The sequence below is a fragment of the Equus quagga genome, chromosome 3, assembly GCF_021613505.1.
Source record: "Equus quagga isolate Etosha38 chromosome 3, UCLA_HA_Equagga_1.0, whole genome shotgun sequence".
Classification (NCBI taxonomy): domain Eukaryota; kingdom Metazoa; phylum Chordata; class Mammalia; order Perissodactyla; family Equidae; genus Equus; species Equus quagga.
The window spans coordinates 150,044,629-150,061,860 of record NC_060269.1 but is presented as its reverse complement, the minus strand read 5'-3'; the positions used below and the strand labels follow the sequence as shown (position 1 = coordinate 150,061,860).

General features: G+C 53.4%; 1 protein-coding gene across 1 annotated transcript in view; it reads left to right on the top strand.

Moving 5' to 3' along the window:
* Positions 1-17,232, top strand: part of JAKMIP1 (janus kinase and microtubule interacting protein 1) — a 146,436-nt gene that overhangs the window by 105,095 nt on the left and 24,109 nt on the right. The window contains exons 9-13 of the mRNA XM_046656784.1: positions 7,604-7,732; positions 8,936-9,064; positions 10,517-10,600; positions 13,700-13,762; positions 15,662-15,760. Coding sequence (XP_046512740.1) covers positions 7,604-7,732; positions 8,936-9,064; positions 10,517-10,600; positions 13,700-13,762; positions 15,662-15,760 — 504 coding nt within the window. The remainder of the gene's footprint in view (positions 1-7,603; positions 7,733-8,935; positions 9,065-10,516; positions 10,601-13,699; positions 13,763-15,661; positions 15,761-17,232) is intronic.

Here is a 17,232-nt window from a genome sequence, read left to right as displayed (position 1 = left end):
TGATTGGGATAGCATTGAATCTGTAGATTGCTTTAGGTAGTATGGACATTTTAACTATGTTTATTCTTCCAATCCATGTGCATGGAATGTCTTTCCATCTCTTTATGTCATCGTCAATTTCTTTCAAGAAAGTCTTGTAGTTTTCGTTGTATAGATCCTTCACTTCCTTGGTTAAGTTTATCCCAAGGTATTTTATTCTTTTCGTTGCGATTGTGAATGGGATTGAGTTCTTGAGTTCTTTTTCTGTTAGTTCATTTTTAGTGTATAGAAATGCTACTGATTTATGCACGTTAATTTTATACCCTGCTACTTTGCTGTAGTTGTTGATTATTTCTAATAGTTTTTCTATGGATTCTTTGGGGTTTTCTATATATAAGATCATGTTGTCTGCAAACAGCGAGAGTTTTACTTCTTCGTTACCTATTTGGATTCCTTTTATTTCTTTTTCCTGCCGAATTGCTCTGGCCAGCACCTCCAGTACTATGTTGAATAGGAGTGGTGAAAGTGGGCACCCTTGTCTTGTTCCTGTCCTCAGAGGGATGGCTTTTAGTTTTTGTCCATTGAGTATGATGTTGGCTGTGGGTCTGTCATATATGGCCTTTATTATGTTGAGGTACTTTCCCAGAAGGATCTTTTTGAGGCACAAGTCTGACCCTGCCACCTGCTTCCTAAAAGCCCTCTGCTGGCTCCCCATTCCTCTGGGGGATGAAGTTGGGGCTCCTTGGCCAGGCCCTGAGGGCCTTCCGGGATCCAGCCCACTCGCCTCCTGCTTTGTTTCCCTCCTGTACACCCTAACTCCAGTCCCTTGGGCTTGCCGTGCCGTCTCATCCCCAGACCCCTGCTCAAGTGAACGCCCTCCACCTTCTCAGCTCACCACCTCCTGCTCCGTCGAGATTCGGCTTAGCTGTCCCCATTTCCTTCAAGCCTTTGCCCCTCCCACGGGGTTAGACACCCCTTTCCTGGGCTTCCTCAGCCCTCTGCTCCTTCTCTCCTGGTGTGTGTTGCAGCATGTTAATGTCGGTCTCTGTGTCTGCTCCCTTTGGTGCTCGGTGTGGGAAGGAGCTCAGAGGATGCCCGTGGTTGGATGAGGTGTGATGGGGCCTGGGAGAACTGCAGTGGGGGCCGTGGGGCTGCCCAGGGAGCAGGATTGGAGCCGGTGCTTCTGGCTTACGCCCGGGGTCACCAGTCTGGCTTCCTAGGTCAGGTGCTGAGAAAAACCAAGGTCATTATTATGAAACATCTGTCCACATCTGAAGTGGCTCAGGGCCTGTGGCCACTTGTGCTCACAGTGGGTTCAGCCATGAAGGCCAAGGCAGTGTGTTTTTCTGCCCCGCCTGTCCCCCCATACTTCCAGCCGTCATCTGTAGAACGTTGGCCTCGGGCATGGCAGAATTCAGGCACAGGGCACAGGGAGGTGTCTCCACTCTTGAGCAGCTTCTGGCAGAGGCGGGGGTCCAAGTAGATCCAGGAGCCAGCCCAACTGGACGCATCTCAGGGTTTCTGCAGAGCCAGGAATCCTCGAAGCACAGGCAGCTGTTGCAGCTGGTAACACATGCCAGGGAGAGACTGTCCTTGGTTTTTCTTGAGGGTGCGGGTGCAGAGCAGCTCACAAAGAAATCAGCTTTAGACTTGTCCCAGAACTCACCAGTTTGCAGATGGCTTGATTTCTAGAATTACCTTCCCCTCCCCCATTAGTCAAGATTCTTTCTTTTGCTAGTGGCAAAAACTCAAGGTCATTTAAGCAAAGAAAGTAGTTTACATAACTCAGAAACCTAGAGGTGGCTGGGTTCAGGTGTGGCTGAATCCAGATGCTCACATGATATTGCCAGGAACCTGTCTCTCTCTGTCTTACAATTCTGCTTTCCTCTGGACTGGCCTCTTTCTCAAGCTGGCTCTCCCCATGTGGCGGCCCAAATGGCTTTAGCAGCTTCAGGCTGGCATTATACCTGCCTGGCAACCTCTGTGGTAGGAGGGCGTCTCTCTTCAATGGTACCAGCCAAAGTCCCAGGGCTGCTGCTCCTTGGCTCAGCTTGGTCGCAGGCCCATCCCTGCACTATTGCCCACTTTGGCTGGTGGCAGCTAGTTTGGAAGCATGACTTGAAGGCTTAGTCAGCACTAAATCACACAGCGTGATACAGTTACACAGCTTGTCTTGTGGATACTTTAAAAGGAACAGAGGATCAAGCGTTGTTGAGGTTGAAATGTATACATGAACTTAGCTGTATATATTTTTTCTTTTGTGAATTGTCCTTTGCCTTTCAATGATGCTTTACTATCCTTCAGAGTACAGAAGTTTTATTTTTTTATGGTAAAATCTATCCATGTTTCTGCTATGAGGGTATTTACTTCTGATGTTAAGCCTAGAGAAGCTTCTCCAGGGAACATAAGACTCTTGGGGGGGGCTGAAGTCGCTCGAGTTGCAGTTTTTCTGCTGGATGATGGTTTGCTTCAGTCTGTACAAATGGTCAACACCGCAGGAGGGGTTGCGGAGAAGCCGACGAGTTTAGTAGTCCCGACAGAGCGTGGGGGATGGTGGGGGGTCAGCAGAGAAATTTCCCAGGCACGCAAGGTGGGAGGCGCCTCCACGCTTTCGGCTCTGGTCCTGGAGGAGGCTCTCGCCGCATCACTGTTGCTAGTGCTGCCCCCGGGGGCCTTGCGATCGTCCAAGGACCCGGGGCCTGTGGAATGGCCTTGGCAACAGGGCTCATCAGGGAGCCCGGGGCCTGGGAGGAAAGCCACCAGAGAATCAGCCAGCGCAGAAGTGTCCTGCGTGACTGATGCGCCTGGCCCGGCCCCTGGAAACTGGCCGTGGACCTGCCCTAGAGCCGGTGTCCCTGTTCACAACGGTGTGCCCTCCGAGTGCCCTGCTCTCTGAACTCCACTGCGGATGACTCACAGGAAGCCTCAGAGACTGAGGCCAGGCGGGGGGGAGGAGAGGAGAATGCCTTGGGAAAGAATTGGTGCTTCCTCCTAGGACTCGAGAGAGGCCTGGAAATTGATGCCAGTGATGTGGCTTTTGGCGCACCCGGTGCACACAGGCTAACGGATACGGCGGCCCCTCCTGGCGATGGAGTACGTCCTCTTCGTGCTCTACTTTTCCTTCTTTCTCTGTCTCTGTGCCCTGGTCTGTCTGTACTTTTCTGGCTGCCAGGAGATGACCTATAAGCATGAAGGTGAGCCGCTGGCTTTGGGGCATTGTCTGTGGTTCTGTGAAAGTTAGTGGCTGTGACGAAGGTGCCTGCCTGTGGCAGCAGTTCTTGGGAATGGTGCGGAGATGAGGCGAGGGAGGCTGATGAGGCTGGGCAGCTGAGGGCTCAGCTATGTGGGAGGCGCCCGTCTTTTGCTCTCCATCCCATTGATCTGCTAAGAATGAGCTCCTGTGTATAGTCAAAGTGTAAGTGGAGGAGAAGTGTTTATTTTTCGATTGTTTTTGCAAGAACTACATTTTAAGAATGTGGATTAGTTTGTAAAAGGTGTCAACAAGTCAAGACTTTGGTGGGAAAGTAAATGGAAGTCTGGAGGAGTAAGCCCTTTCTAAAGAGAAGATGCGCTTGGAATGAGCAAAGATGCAACTGTGCGCCCTTAGAGTATCTTTCCTTAGGAAATGCCCAGGGAATTTGAGAATGATGGAGACTCCGAGAACTCAGCAGTTTCTTTCGTGCTTGACTTTTTTTAAAGCCCATGGTGAGCTGAGTAGTAGAAGAAACCAGGTTTTCTAGGTAGTTCTCCTCTCGTTCCTTGGAGGCAGGTGTTATGTCTATATATTTTGAAAACACAGTATAAGGCTGTAATTGCATTGTCGTCGAAGAAGACAGCCTCCGGATTTTCACCTTGAGCATCAAAATGTCTTTCTCTATTTTGTTTTTTATTAATAAAGACATAAATATATGTAATACATTTTAGCTTGCCATATAACGATCACTTAGAAAAACTAAGCCTGAGAGGAAACAAACTGACCCAACCTGTGCGGTCCCCCGGCTGGGGCAGGTCCTGGTCATCTGGCTGCTGCTGTGCCAGTGTGTGTGTGTGCTCCGTGTTTGTGGGTTTTCTCTTCTGTTGTTACAGGATTATAGTGTGAATGCCCTTTTATGTCTGCTTGCCGCCCTTCGAGCTGCCTCCTGCTTCCCTCCCTGCAGCCTGCTTCCTGGCGTCTTGGTCTCTGGAGCCACATTGTACTTCAGGGGCTCCACTTGAATCTGGGGAGAGGCTCTTCACAAAGGCAGCTCGCTGTTAAACACACGTGTGTAGTGTCTGTCATTAGCGCCCTGTGGTGGAGCTCAGTAACTGAGCGCCTAGCTGGCAGGCCCGCAGGGCTCAGGAGCCAAGTGTCCTGTGTGGTGGTGCACTGAGGCCTTAGCCCCAGATATTGATTGCAGCTCGGCATTGGTCTTGATTGTTCGGAGAGGGTGTGGCTCGATGGTTCCTGGGGCTCCATCAGTGTGCCAGGCAGGGCCCTCCCTGCGTCGGTACTCATTGCCACTCGGCACAGCAGCAAACACAGACCTGTCCCCAGAGGCCTCGCAATTAGCAGTGTTTACAAGAAACAGGGTCGACTGAGTGGCTGCCCAGAAAAACGAGGAGCCTGGAGCTCAGGGAGGTGAACCACATGTGTGCAGGGGAGCTTCCAGTGCTGCAGATGTGTCCCTGCTGAAGGTGCCGGTGTCACTATCGGGTTGTCGTGGCCACTGCTCCCTAGAGACTGTCTGGAGAGTTTCTGACACCTGAACTCAGGTAGGGTTCTCACCTGGAGGGGAGATTTGAGTATTTGATTGTTTCCAACCTCCACTTGGAGGGAAGAGTCATTTGAAATGGATGGAGCCAGACAGGGCCTCACATTCCTACCTTGTGGACTTCCCTGGGGGGCGCAGCCAGGTGGCTGCCCAGATGATGCTGGCTGCATGAAGGAGGGGGAGGGATGTTGTGTGCATACCTGGACTCTTTGTGGCAAACAAGTGAGTGTGGCCTTAAGTCCATTAACAGAGACGTGTTTATGAGTACCCATTCAACAGCCAGTATTTCTTGAGTGGGCCAGGCCCTGGGCCACAGTGAGGAATCAAAGAGCCCAAATTCTGGCCCTCCTGGAGCAAATCCCTGTCCTCGTGGGCTTACATCCAGAGCGGGAGATGGGCAATACACATGGAAGCAGGATGGATCTCCTGTCGGGTGGCGCTGAGTGCTCTGGAGGGAGGGGAGGGAGGGCAACAGGGAGGCTGGCTGTGCTTGGTGTCCGGCCTTGTCGTGGAGGTCAGGGGTACCTTTTCTGATAAGGTGGCATCTGTGCAGAGACTCAGAGAAGTTAGGGAGAGCTGTGTGCGCTCTGCAGACGAGCAGCTAGGCAGTGCACAGGCCTCGTGGCAGGCACATGAAGCGGGCAGGAGTGCGCTCAGCAGTGTGGCTGGAGTGTGCCGGTGGAGGAGGGAGGGGACAGGCCATGTGGGCCTGTGGACCACAGGGTGGGTGTTGGCTTCTACAGCTACGACGAGAGCCTTTGGGTTTTTTGTTTTTAAAGATTGGCACCTGAGCTAACATCTGTTGCCAATCTTCTTTTTTTTTTTTCTTTTCTCCTTCTCTCCAAAGCCCCCCAGTAGATAGTTGTATATTCTAGTTGTAGGTACTTCTGGTTGTGCTCTGTGGGATGCCGCCTCTGCATGGCCTGATGCGCGGTGCCCTGTCTGCACCCAGGATCCGAACCAGCAAAACTCTGGGCCGCTGAAGTGGAGTGTGTGAACTTAGCCACCTGGCCACGGGGCTGGCCCAACCTCTGTGTTTTGAATGAAGGACGAACACGACATGACTTTCATTTCAGAATAGTTGCTCTGGCTGCCAGGTTGAAGGATAAGGGCAGGAGCCGGAAGGCCAGTAGGAGGCGGTTTTAATAATTTCAGTGAGAGATGATGGTGCTTGGACCAGGATGGAGGTGCTGGTTCATACGGAGGGTGAGAGGCTGGGATCTGGGTTGAAGGTGGAGCCAACAGGATTTCTCCCAGAGAGGGGTGAGAGAGCGAGGAGCATCACTGGGGGGCTCCTCAGGGAGCTTCTAGGTTTTTGGCCTGAGCAACTAAAAGGATGGAGCTGCCGATGATGAGCACGTGTTAGATTGTGGGAGCGGCAGGTTAGCGGGTAAGCCGCCATCCGCTAGACCCCCCTGGAGCTGTCGAGGAGATGGCTGACGTGTGAATTGGGAGTTTGGGGGAGCAGTACATCCCCATGTGTATAAAAGAAAGGAACATGGCGTGCAAGGTGGAAGCAGTGTGCAGAAAAACAAATGCCAAATGCGGGAAAGTTCTGGGCGCCGTAGGGTGGTCAAGTGCCTCCAACAGAGCCTCTTTAGAAACTTTGTGCAAGATGGCAGAGTCCCTCCCTCCCCCACTCTTTTCCTGATGTCTGAATTATTTCTTAATCACGCTGTTAATTTTGGTACCAGCCACATTGTCCTTACATTTGGGTGCATGAGATTGCAGACGCCTACTGGCTTAAATGACAGAGTGGAGGAACCCTCAGTATGTGGGGTGCGCCCCGGCCCCTCTGGATTGAGGAGTGGGGAGGGGCTCAGAGAGAGCCAGGTTTCTGATAACCAGTGGGAGCCTGGGGCTCCGCTCTGGAGTTGGTTATGGCTCTTTCTTCATGGTTGTAAAAAACATTACTTGATTGTAAAAACAAATAAAAATCCTTCTCAGGGGCTATTTTGGAAAAAAGAAAGCCAAGGTTCCTAAAACAAGGGAAGTTGATCTGGTGATTGTCCATTGATGTCTGCAGCCCTCAGGGGAGCGAAGCTCCTTGTGGCTGGGAAGATGCCAGGTTTCCTCCTGATGTACCCCCGGCCCATCCAGAGTCTGCACACAGAAGGTGCTCAGTCAGGTGTTTGCCGAAGGAATGCACGAAGCCCATAGCCTGTGATGTTTGCAGGGAGAAGTGCCTGGTCGGGTAACTGGGAGGCCGGCACGTGAGCATTAAAATTGCCCCTGACTCTGAGTGGTGGGTGCATAAGGGTCCATTATAGTATTCCATCTAGTTCCGTTCCTGCTAGGATGTTCCAAGTGTTCTCTAATAAACAAAAATTGCCTCTGAGCTCAGATCTGGTGAGGACCTGGTCCACATGCTCACCCAGCCGGTCAGAGGCGCGGGTCCATCTGTGGCCACTCCACCTTTCTCCTTTCCCGTGTCTGGAGTCCGGAACTAGACATCTCCTGTGGCCCTGCCCCCTCCTTAGTACAACAATGGTGCTGCTCGCTGAGTGTCGCCACACCGGGCACCTTGCCAGGTACCGCGCGTTCCTGACCTCACTCTGTGCTCACGGGTGAGGTGGGCTTTCGTGTCTGTTTGGTGGAGAAGGAAGCTGGTGCTCAGAGGGGCCAAGAGACTGCATAAGGCCAGCAGCCCCCGAGCCTGCAGCCAGGGTCAGGCCAGCACCCTCTGCTGCCAGCCCTCCACCCTTCCACCACCTTCAGCTGCCTCCTTTTCCACCCAGCCAGTTACGAAGCCCAGCAGCCACGCTCAGGATGCCCTTGTGGGCCAATGCACCTCCCTCTGCCCTGGCACGAGGGGCTGGGGGACTCAGCGGTTCTGAGTCCGTTCCTAACGTCCTGCGTGTTGTCTTTTACAGAAGCATGTTGTGGAGACATTTTTTGGATTTGACGAGGAGTCTGTGGATTCGGAAACATTGTCAGAGACGTCTTGCAACACAGACAGGACGGACAGGGCCCCAGTCACGCCTGAGGAAGACTTGGATGACGTAAGCGAACCTCACCCCAGAGATGCCTGTGGTGGCTCTTCCGGCCTCTGGCAGTGGAAGGTGCTGCTCCCCCACTTAAAAGATTTAACCCCAGACGAGCTGTGTCCTCACAGCCCATAGTGTCAAGGGAAGGTGGACCCCACTTTCATGGGTGCCGTGAGTGGCAGTGGGGGTGCTGCCAGCATGTTGGGCCCCTTTCCTTGCACCAGTGCTGATATCACAGAGGAAGTCTCTGGTCGCCTTGGTGTTCCTTACCCTTTGCCATTAAAATTGCTGCGTGGTGGTCTGTCCCTTGTCCCCCTACATACACACACACACACACTCACACACACACCATGTCACGGAAACAGCTTTTTCATTGTAAAGCTGACACGTCATGTAGCAGAGGATCCCCACAGCTCTGAAAAGTGTAACAAGGAAAGTAAAAGCCACCTGGAGCCCTCTCACACGGGGCCACCACCCCGCGCTTCCCTGACCGTCTGCACACGTCCAGGTTCGTGCCACGACTCTGGGTGAGCTGGATTCACAAAGGTGAAGGCGCGGCTTAGTTGTCTCCCACCCGCCCCTCCCCAGCTGAATTCTCCCAGGAAATCTGAGTAAATTGCGATCATCCAGACATACGCTTTTTGATTTGCTTTATTCACCAACAGTCTGGAACAGGCACCTTTCAGCCCCAAAGCACCATGTCCCAGGTGCCCTCTCCTGAGCACGCAGGACTTTTTCACATAGACACGCATGGCCCATCTCTCTGAGGATGGGCCTGATGTTGTTCCGGGTTTTCACGCCTGTGAGCAGTGCGCTGTGCTCGTCCAGTGTTTGCATCCTCGCACACTTAGGTGGTTATCTCCTCAGGAGGAGTTCCCAGAGCGAGAAGTGCTATGGGAGGGGGCACCTTTACAAGGTGACCATCCACCTGTGGCGGCATGGGCTCAGGGCGCCCTCACCCGTTCTCCCTTGCACGTGACTCAGGCGACCCCTGGAGGGTTCCTCAAACTCCTGGGAAGGGCGCTGACAACAGAGACAGCGTCCTGTCCAGCAGCCCTTCCCTCCAGTGTCCCAGTTACTTCCTGGCAGTGCCCAGTTCATTAAGTAATTGTTGGCATAGTTGTGTGGTCTGGATGTTGCTTTTGTCTGAGGGGACCCTGGCACTCGAGCCACAACAAGTCACGTGCTTCATTATGTTTCCTTCTCCGTGATGCTAAGACCACAACCAGAGAAGAGGCCGACCTGCGGTTCTGCCAGCTGACCAGGGAGTACCAGGCCCTGCAGCGAGCCTATGCCCTGCTGCAGGAGCAGGTCGGGGGCACGCTGGATGCTGAGAGGGAGGCCCGGGTGAGTGCAGTGGGCCTGGGGGGCTGGCCAGGGGCTGGGCGGGAGGCCTTCCAGGAACATGATTCTGGCACATCATCCCCCCTTGACACTTCGAGGGGACTCTGAGAGGTGATGGGGATCGCATCTGTGTAGTGGCGATGTTCTAGCACTTAGCAGACCTGATGGAAACTATCCATCCTGAGTGTGATGGCAGAAGTTGCCGGATAGAATGATGCTACTGTCTGACAGCATGCGTGCCGTCCCTTTGCAAGAGTGGTTTCAGAATCTAAGGCTCAGTGATGAGGTCGCAGACTCAGAGGCCTTGCAGACTTTACCTTCCTCTCCCTCTAGGCTGAGAATCCCCCAGGAACATCCCAGAGGAACCCTTGCAGGGACTGTCAGAGTGCTCCCAGCCCAGAAGGCTCTCTGGTCCCTGCTGGCCACCCAGGTCTGGGCCGTGACAGCCCTCGTGCTGGGCTGAGGCTCTGCCTTCCAGTAACTTCCACTCACTGGCCGTTACCCAGCCTTTGGGAGTCACATAGACCAGGGGCTGCTTGCTCTTCTTTCTGAAAGCGAGGGGGACCCCACAGAGCTCACCCACCCATGCCAGCCTTACCCCCATGCGTCCCTCGTTTCATTCCCACAGCAGCCCCATGGGGTAGGGTGTGGCGAATGAGGCTGGCAGGGAGGGAAGCTTCTGTGCTACAATAAGGAGTTCAGCCTGTAACCTATAGGTTAGAGGAGATAAACTGCTGGGCTTGGTTTGAGCTGAATCATGTGGTTTTTATTAAAAATTTCATGTAGTTGCCAACATTTAAAAGTCAAGAGATTTCACATAGAAATCCAGATTATTGGTTTCTCTGAAAAGCTCCAAACATCTAGCAACACCAGACTTCCTGTTCTGCTTGGTAGCATTTGGCTGCAGCTGGGTGGCAGTTCCCCTGAGATGAGACATGTGCCTCGAGCGTGCTACAGTTCCCACTGCTCTCTATTACCCCATGCTCAGTCGGCTTTCCTTGTTTATATTACCTACCTGGTCCTTGAGGCATTCTGGTTTTCAGCCCTTGTTGTAGGTGATAAAGGGCCCAGAAAGTGGGCTAAGCAAGTATGAAAATGCTTGGTAGTGTTGGGGATCGCAACCATTGAACTTGGTCAGAAAGCCAAGATCGGGACCCTGATGTGTCTGGCTTCTGGCTCACTCACCCCCTTGAAGCAGCTGGCTCGTTCTCTGGGCTTCCATGTCCTTGTCTGTAAAATCGGGGAGGTTAGAACTGAAAACCTCTCAAGGCCTTCAGTTCTTAAAGATTGTACATCTGTAAGTGACAGAACCTACGTGCAGCCAGGTTGGCCAAGTTTGAACACGTGCTCCTCAGAAGGGGCCTGTTTCTAAGGTAGGGGTTGCAACATGATCCCTTCCACTTCTCTGTCCCCATTTGAGGTGACGTGCTCACTTTCTCATCTTTTTTGTTCCAGACTCGGGAACAGCTACAAGCTGATCTGCTGAGGTGTCAGGCCAAAATTGAAGATTTGGAGAAGTTACTGGTTGAGAAGGGACAGGTGAGCAGGAATGACCACGTGCTCTGTGATTCTTTGCATGTCTGTCCCCTTGGTGGTGTCCCTGGAACCTTGGTGCCGCGGGGGATGTTCTGTGGAATCTGGATCCCTTCCTCCAGAGACATGAGAGAGAAAAACACTAGCAGAGCCCCACGGGAACATCCTGGCTGATGTGTCTGTTTGCAGAGTTTTATCAAAGCAAGACGTGTTATGAAATTCTAACTTGGCTTTTTCTTTGTTTGTTTGCCAAATGTGCAAAAATAGGAGATGATTCCAAAAGCAAAGTGGTGACCAAAATATTTTTTGACTTGACTCTGAAGAAAAGCTGCCATCGCTTATCACGATTTAAAGGTGAAAATGAACTGGCACCTGCAGCTAGTTCCGAATTATTACACAGGCCATGCCTCAGGATCCTGCTGTGACCGTGTCACTGTCCTTCTGTGACCATGTCACAGGAAGATCCGGGCCCTTGAGCTTCTCAAATTAGAGTCACCTCCACGTGCACATTCTCTGAATTTGACTAGGCCTGGTTGGCAGCAGGACACAGTAGAGAGGCAAAGCCCGGGCCCAGGCCCGTCCCCTGGGGTGGGGAGACCTTGGAGGGGGCTCTGGGTGGAGGTCCAGCCTCTCGGAGGGTAATGTCTGAAGGCAGCTCCAACCCTGGGGTCAGTCCAGGCTGGCCGTGTTCTCCCTGTCAGAGTGCTCTCTGTGGTGGGAGATAACGAGGACTTCTCAGTGGCTTGCCACAGTGACAGTGTGGGTTTATTTCCGGCTCAATGTGCTACCTGTCTGATCTGTAGGCAGAGGTCATTGCTCCGTGCAGTGACTCAGGGATCCAGTGCTGGAGGCACCGCCATATTGTCACTGCCCTGTCCACAACACGTCCCCCTCGGCAGCATCCAGGAGAAGCCGCTGGCTGCCTCTGCACATTTTCTTGGCCGCAACGGTCACATGGTCCCTTCTAAGTGTGAGGGTGCTGAGGAGTGTGGGCAGTGGAGTGTCCGTGGCTCCCCTGCCCAGCAGACAGGCAGGCAGTGGGCACTGAGGAGGCCTGGCAAGGGCTGCCAGAGGTCATAGGCCGGACACGGACTGGGGGAGGCGGGTGTTAAGGGAAGGAATTGTAAGAGGTTCCAGGTGGGCTAACAAGGGGACTCAGGAAGGGCTACAGAGGGGGTGGCTTAGAACTAACTCTGGCTAGTGTCCCGTTAGTGGGACGAGGGCTCAGGTCGTGACTGAGATTCAAATTATGGAAGACCGCCAGTACCCAGGACTCAAGCAGGCATGCAAAGCAGGGCACTGCAGCAGCGTTTGTACAGGGACCGAATAGGGGACAGGCGAGTGGCCAGCCCTCAGGAGCTGCGTGTGTAACCATGGTCCCGAGTTCTCCACAGAGTCAGGAGAGTGGTGACGAGCACATTCTGGAACCAGCCTACCTGGGTTCAAGTGCTGCCCTGCCGCGGACTTTTTGGACAACCTTGGGCAAGTTACGTAATCTCTTTGTGCCTCGGTTTCCTCATCTTTATAAAATGGGGCTAATAATAGGACTTACCACAGTGGGGAGAGGGCTTAGGGAGACTCAGCAGTAGCCAGGGCAGAGCCCAGGTGAGAGAGGGCTGTTTTCAAACTCCGGTCCTAACTTGCCACTGCCCTCAGCTTCCCGTTCCAGGCCAGACTCCCCTGTTTCCTGACCGTGGTCTAAGACAAAGGAACCTCGGGCCCGCGGTGCTGGCCTCAGTGCTAAATGGAGGGCCCAGTTTGGGGCAAAACAAACGGCCATTCCTTCAGTGAACGCTTACCAGAGCCCTAACCCTAACCCTAACCCTAACCCTAACCTGCACAAGGCTCTGACCTGTTATGGGGGTATATCAGGTCGCCATCACTGCATCACACACTGCCCCAAAACTTAGTTGGTTAAAACAAGCATTCTTATTTGCTTACCATCCTGTGGGTCAGCAGTTTGGCTGGGCTCAGCTGGGCGGTCCTTCTGCTGGTCTCACTCACAGTTGTTCTCACTGCATTTTTGGTAGAATGACAGGGCTGGGTGGCCCAAGGTGGCCTCGCTGTCCTGTCTGGGCACTGGGCCAGCTGTTGGCCAGATCCCTCCTCAAGGTGTCTCATCCTCGTGGAGGCTAACCTAGCTTCCTTCCTGGTGGTCCAGGGGCAGGAAGAAAGGGCAGCTGCAGTGCACACGTACATTCCACACTCTGCTCGCGTCGCTTGTGCTCATATCGCCGGAGCCGGAGCACGCCACAGCCAGGCCTCGCATCAGGGTTAGAGAAATAGACCCCGTCTCTCTTGGGAGGAGAATGCAAAGTGACGTTGCAAAGTGCACGGAGATGGGAGGGAAGGTTGTGAACAGTCTTCCACAGATAAAAAGATGGATGGAGCATGGCTCTGTCCTCCCGGGGAATCACATCCTCGTGCGCCTGCACACGCGTCAACCTGTGACAACACAGGGTGACCGCTGTTAGGTGGAGGGAGGCCCAGGAGGCACCGGAACTGAGAAAAGGGAAGAAGGGAGTTCTTTCATTTGTCGATTCACCCATCCTCCGGTATTTATGGGCCCCGGCTGTGTGCCAGGCACCAGCTAGGCGCTGGGGATGCCCCAGGGAACAGATAGACTTAGTGCCACGTGCTCATGGAACTTACCTGGATAGGACCTGGCCAGACAAACGTGGGTAGGGCGTCACCACAGAGGGACTAGAATGGAGCAAAGTAGTGACTGTGACGATGCAGGTCGGTGGGCTGGGCAAACCTTCAGGTGTGGCCTGGATGCCAGCCCACGGGCTGCAGGGAACAGGCCAGGAGAGGGCCTGCCTGGGCCAACTTGGCCGCACTGCCGCTGTCCTTCTGTCAGTGACACTGAGTGCACTCCCTGTGCTCCCAGGATACTTGAACAGGGGAGGAGGGACACGCCACAAACCTGCTGTTTCTCTGTTTTGGGTTTAAAGGTTCATAGGGACAATGAAGTCATTCTAGCTGCTGTCCTTTTCTCTGACCTTTTCATGGAAAGCTTCAGACTAAGTGACCTTTCTCACTGACATATTGTTTAACTGTCTCTTTGCTTCAATGAGTGTGAACATATTTAGTGCTTCTCCCTAGGATTCCAAGTGGGTGGAGGAGAAGCAGCTGCTCATCAGAACAAACCAAGACTTGCTGGAAAAGGTACGTGGCCATGGACACCCAGACCCCACCTCAGGGAATCCCAGAAGCTGGGGTCTGCAGGGACCTCAGAGGCCCGCTCTGACCACCAGAGTCTCACCCAGCCTCTCCTCGCAGCCCCTGTGGGTTGACTCTCAGAGGAGAGACATCTTCCTCAAGTTGAGTTCAAGCCCAGTTCCTGGGGACTCCCAGCCGCTGGCCCTGGTTCTGTCCTCTGGGGTGGGGTCCGCAGAGCTGCTTTACACCATGCTGCAGACGTGGAAAGGGCCGCCTGTCCTCCCGGGGCACCTGCAGACATGGTGAGGCCCACCTGTCCCCCAGGGGTGCCTGCGGATATGGTAAGGGGCACCTGTAAAGGGCTGCCTGTCCTCCTGAGCAGGCTTCTCAGCCGCCTCTGCCATTGCTTTGGGCTTCCAAGTCCCTCCCCCTCCCGTGTGGAGGGACCTAAGGTGCTGGTCAGTGGGCAGACCCTCTGGCCACTGTGGTCCACTTCACGGACAGGAGGCCATGGTGCTGGCTGAGTCAAGCCTGTCTTTCCCTCTCTGGTCGTGGAACTTTCCAGGCTCTCTCAAGGAGTTGGTTTGGGGAGTAGATCGAATGCTTTGGGACAAGATATTAGCTTTATTTTTTTTATCTGTGTACAATTCAGTGATTTTTTTTTTTTAATGAATTTACTGAGTTGTGCGGCCAGCACCACAATGCAATTTTAGGACACTTTCAGCTTCCCATAAAGATCCGTCCTGCCCACTTGTGGTCACTCCCTGCCTCTCAGCCCTCCGCCCCTGACGACCACCATCTACTTTCTGTCCCTGTGGATTTGCTTTCTCTGGGCCTTCCGTCCTAGTGGAATCAGACCAAGTTAGGCCTTAGCTTTGAAGCATCCTAGTATGTCAGAACTGAACGAGCCTGGCCTCGCCCCTTAGGAGGGGCCTCAGCCCAGTCCCAGCTTTGTCACTGACCTGCTGTGAGGCTGTTCAGCACCCTGTGTTTCTCCACAGCATTTGGGGCACTGGGACAGGACCGGCCACTGCCCTGCGAGTCGGCCCTGTGTGTTGGGAGAGATTTTGTGTGCTTGGTCCTGCTGGCTAAATTCTGGGAGCCATGGAGAACACACTGTTTCCAACTGTCCCCTGGGGGCGGCCACCTCAGTGGAGAAGCCCTGTCTGGCCGTCCTCGTGTCGGGCAGGAGGAGACTGGTGACGGGAACTCACAGAGGCCCTCGTGCGCGTGCGTCGTCTCAGTTAGTCCTCGCTGCAGCCGGGAGGGAGGGGCTGCTGCTGCTTCCTCCGTAGACCGAAACGGAGGCACGGAGCCCCCGTGGGCTTCGGACCCAGGCAGTCCCCCTCTGCAGACTGACTTGTGCTTTCAGGAGGGCTGTGCACCCAGCCTTCCTGTAAGAGCCCTCTGGGAAAGTAGAGGACTGGGCACCTTCCTGCGGCTGTTTGTGGGGTGCTGTCCCGGGGGGCTCCCCCCGGGAGGGCCGGGCGGAACGTGGACAGAACATATACAACACGGACAGAACTCAGACGGCTTTGGGATCAGAAGCGCCCGTGTTGCATTCTTGCTTCCCCACGTTTGACCTGAGGGAAGAGACTTAGTAGCCCCCTGCCTCAGTTTCCCCATCATTCATTTATTCCACAAATGTATGAGGAGCCCCTGCGGGGCCAGGCGCAGGGCTGCAGGGAGGAACCAGGCACGGCCTCCGCTGTGCCACCCTGCTCCTCGGCAGAAAGGGCCTGTGGTGCCCGCCTCGCACACTGCCGCAAGTCCTCCCCTCCCCCGGCGGCGGGGCCCGTTTCCTCAGGCCACACTGAGGTGGTCCGTCGTCTGGGGACGCATCTCTCCACTCCTGGTAAGAGACAGTGGTCCCCCCTCCACTAACCCACAGTGTTTCCGCTCTAGATTTACAGGCTGGAAATGGAAGAGAACCAGCTGAAGAACGACATGCAAGACGCAAAGGATCAGAACGAGCTGTTAGAATTCAGAGTGCTAGAACTCGAAGTAAGAGACTCTATCTGTTGTAAACTCTCAAACGGAGCAGACATTCTCTTTGAGCCCAAACTGAAATTCATGTGACGCTCCCAGATGTTTCCAAGCATGTGTAAAGGGACGTGTGGTAGTAGTTTTCTTTTTTTTTTTTTAATCTGTATGTTCAGAATAATTTCACTGCCTTAATATGTTCTGGAGAGAATGCTCACGGAAGTCCTTGGACATGTACCAGAGCTAATATATTTATTGCCTACGGCTTGTTTTGCACTTAATAAAATAATTTGTTTTTGCAATATTTTGCCTTTTTTATTTGTGTTTCATTTCCATAACTACTTCTTTCCTGCATGCATAGTCACCTGGTATGCATTCTGCAAACCCAGACAGAAGCACTGTTGCGATTAATAACACACCTTTTTAAGTGACCTTGCATGTAGTGAATCTCACTCTTGGAAAGAGCAGGGTCTGCCCTGGCCTGCAGCTGACTGTCATGTGTTTACTGCTAGTTTGGCCCATTTGCCATTTGCCGAGGTAAACACGAGGTAAGTAACCAGGGGGAAAGCAGGTGTTTGCAGGGGCGGGTCAGAAAACTAGTTACGTTGCTCCAGCTCTCCTGTCCAGTGCAGGCGGACCTTGGCGTCCCAGCGGTATTGGACTGAAAAAAATGACTATTTGTAAGTCAAACTGCAATGCAGAGCTACCGTTTAGCGCGGAGGGAGACTGACTGTTGCTCATGGATAGAAGTCGTGCCCCGACCCTTCAGTAACTTCCCCGATACGCGGAGTTGGTTCCAGTGTAAGAATATCGAGGGTTTTATTGCTTCCAAGTGAAATCTTGCCTCGGGTGTGTTACTGCACTGCTTGGCTACCATGTTGTTCATAATCCTTTTTGTTGGTTTCCGTTTAAAAATCATCGCCATTTTAAACCTCGCCCGAGTTTGTGACTCATTTCTCTACGCTCCTATGGCGACGGCTCTCCTCCCTCAGCTGGACCGTGTGCGTGAACGGGCCCCCTAAGCGCCCTCGCAGTGTTGGTGTGTCTCTGATCTCGTTTTCTCCTCCCGGCTCCAGTTAAAGTTGTTGGCACTCGAGCTTGCCGTCTTGTGTCTTGTCGTGTTGGCATGGACATGGCCTGAGTGTCTCGGAACCAGGCGTCCTCAGCTCTGGCTTGAGAGTGAACTGATGTTTCACTCAGGCGGCAGACGGCGGAAGTTATGCAAGGTGGTGGTGAATGCTTCTGCTGCTGTTAGAAAACCTGCTCAGGTCCTTGTTAGGCATCCTTCTCATGAAAAGGCCACAGCATTGCTCAGTTTACTAGAATTTCCTTTAAGTGTCTCCACCATCCTTCAGAGTCATTAGAAACCAATTTTCTGACTTTTGTTCATGTAAAATGTGAGCTTTCTCTTGTTACCTCTTCTATGGAGGCTCCTCCATTTGAGCAAGCCTGGCAGGTAGCAGTACATCCGTGGACCCAAACCATAATGACTC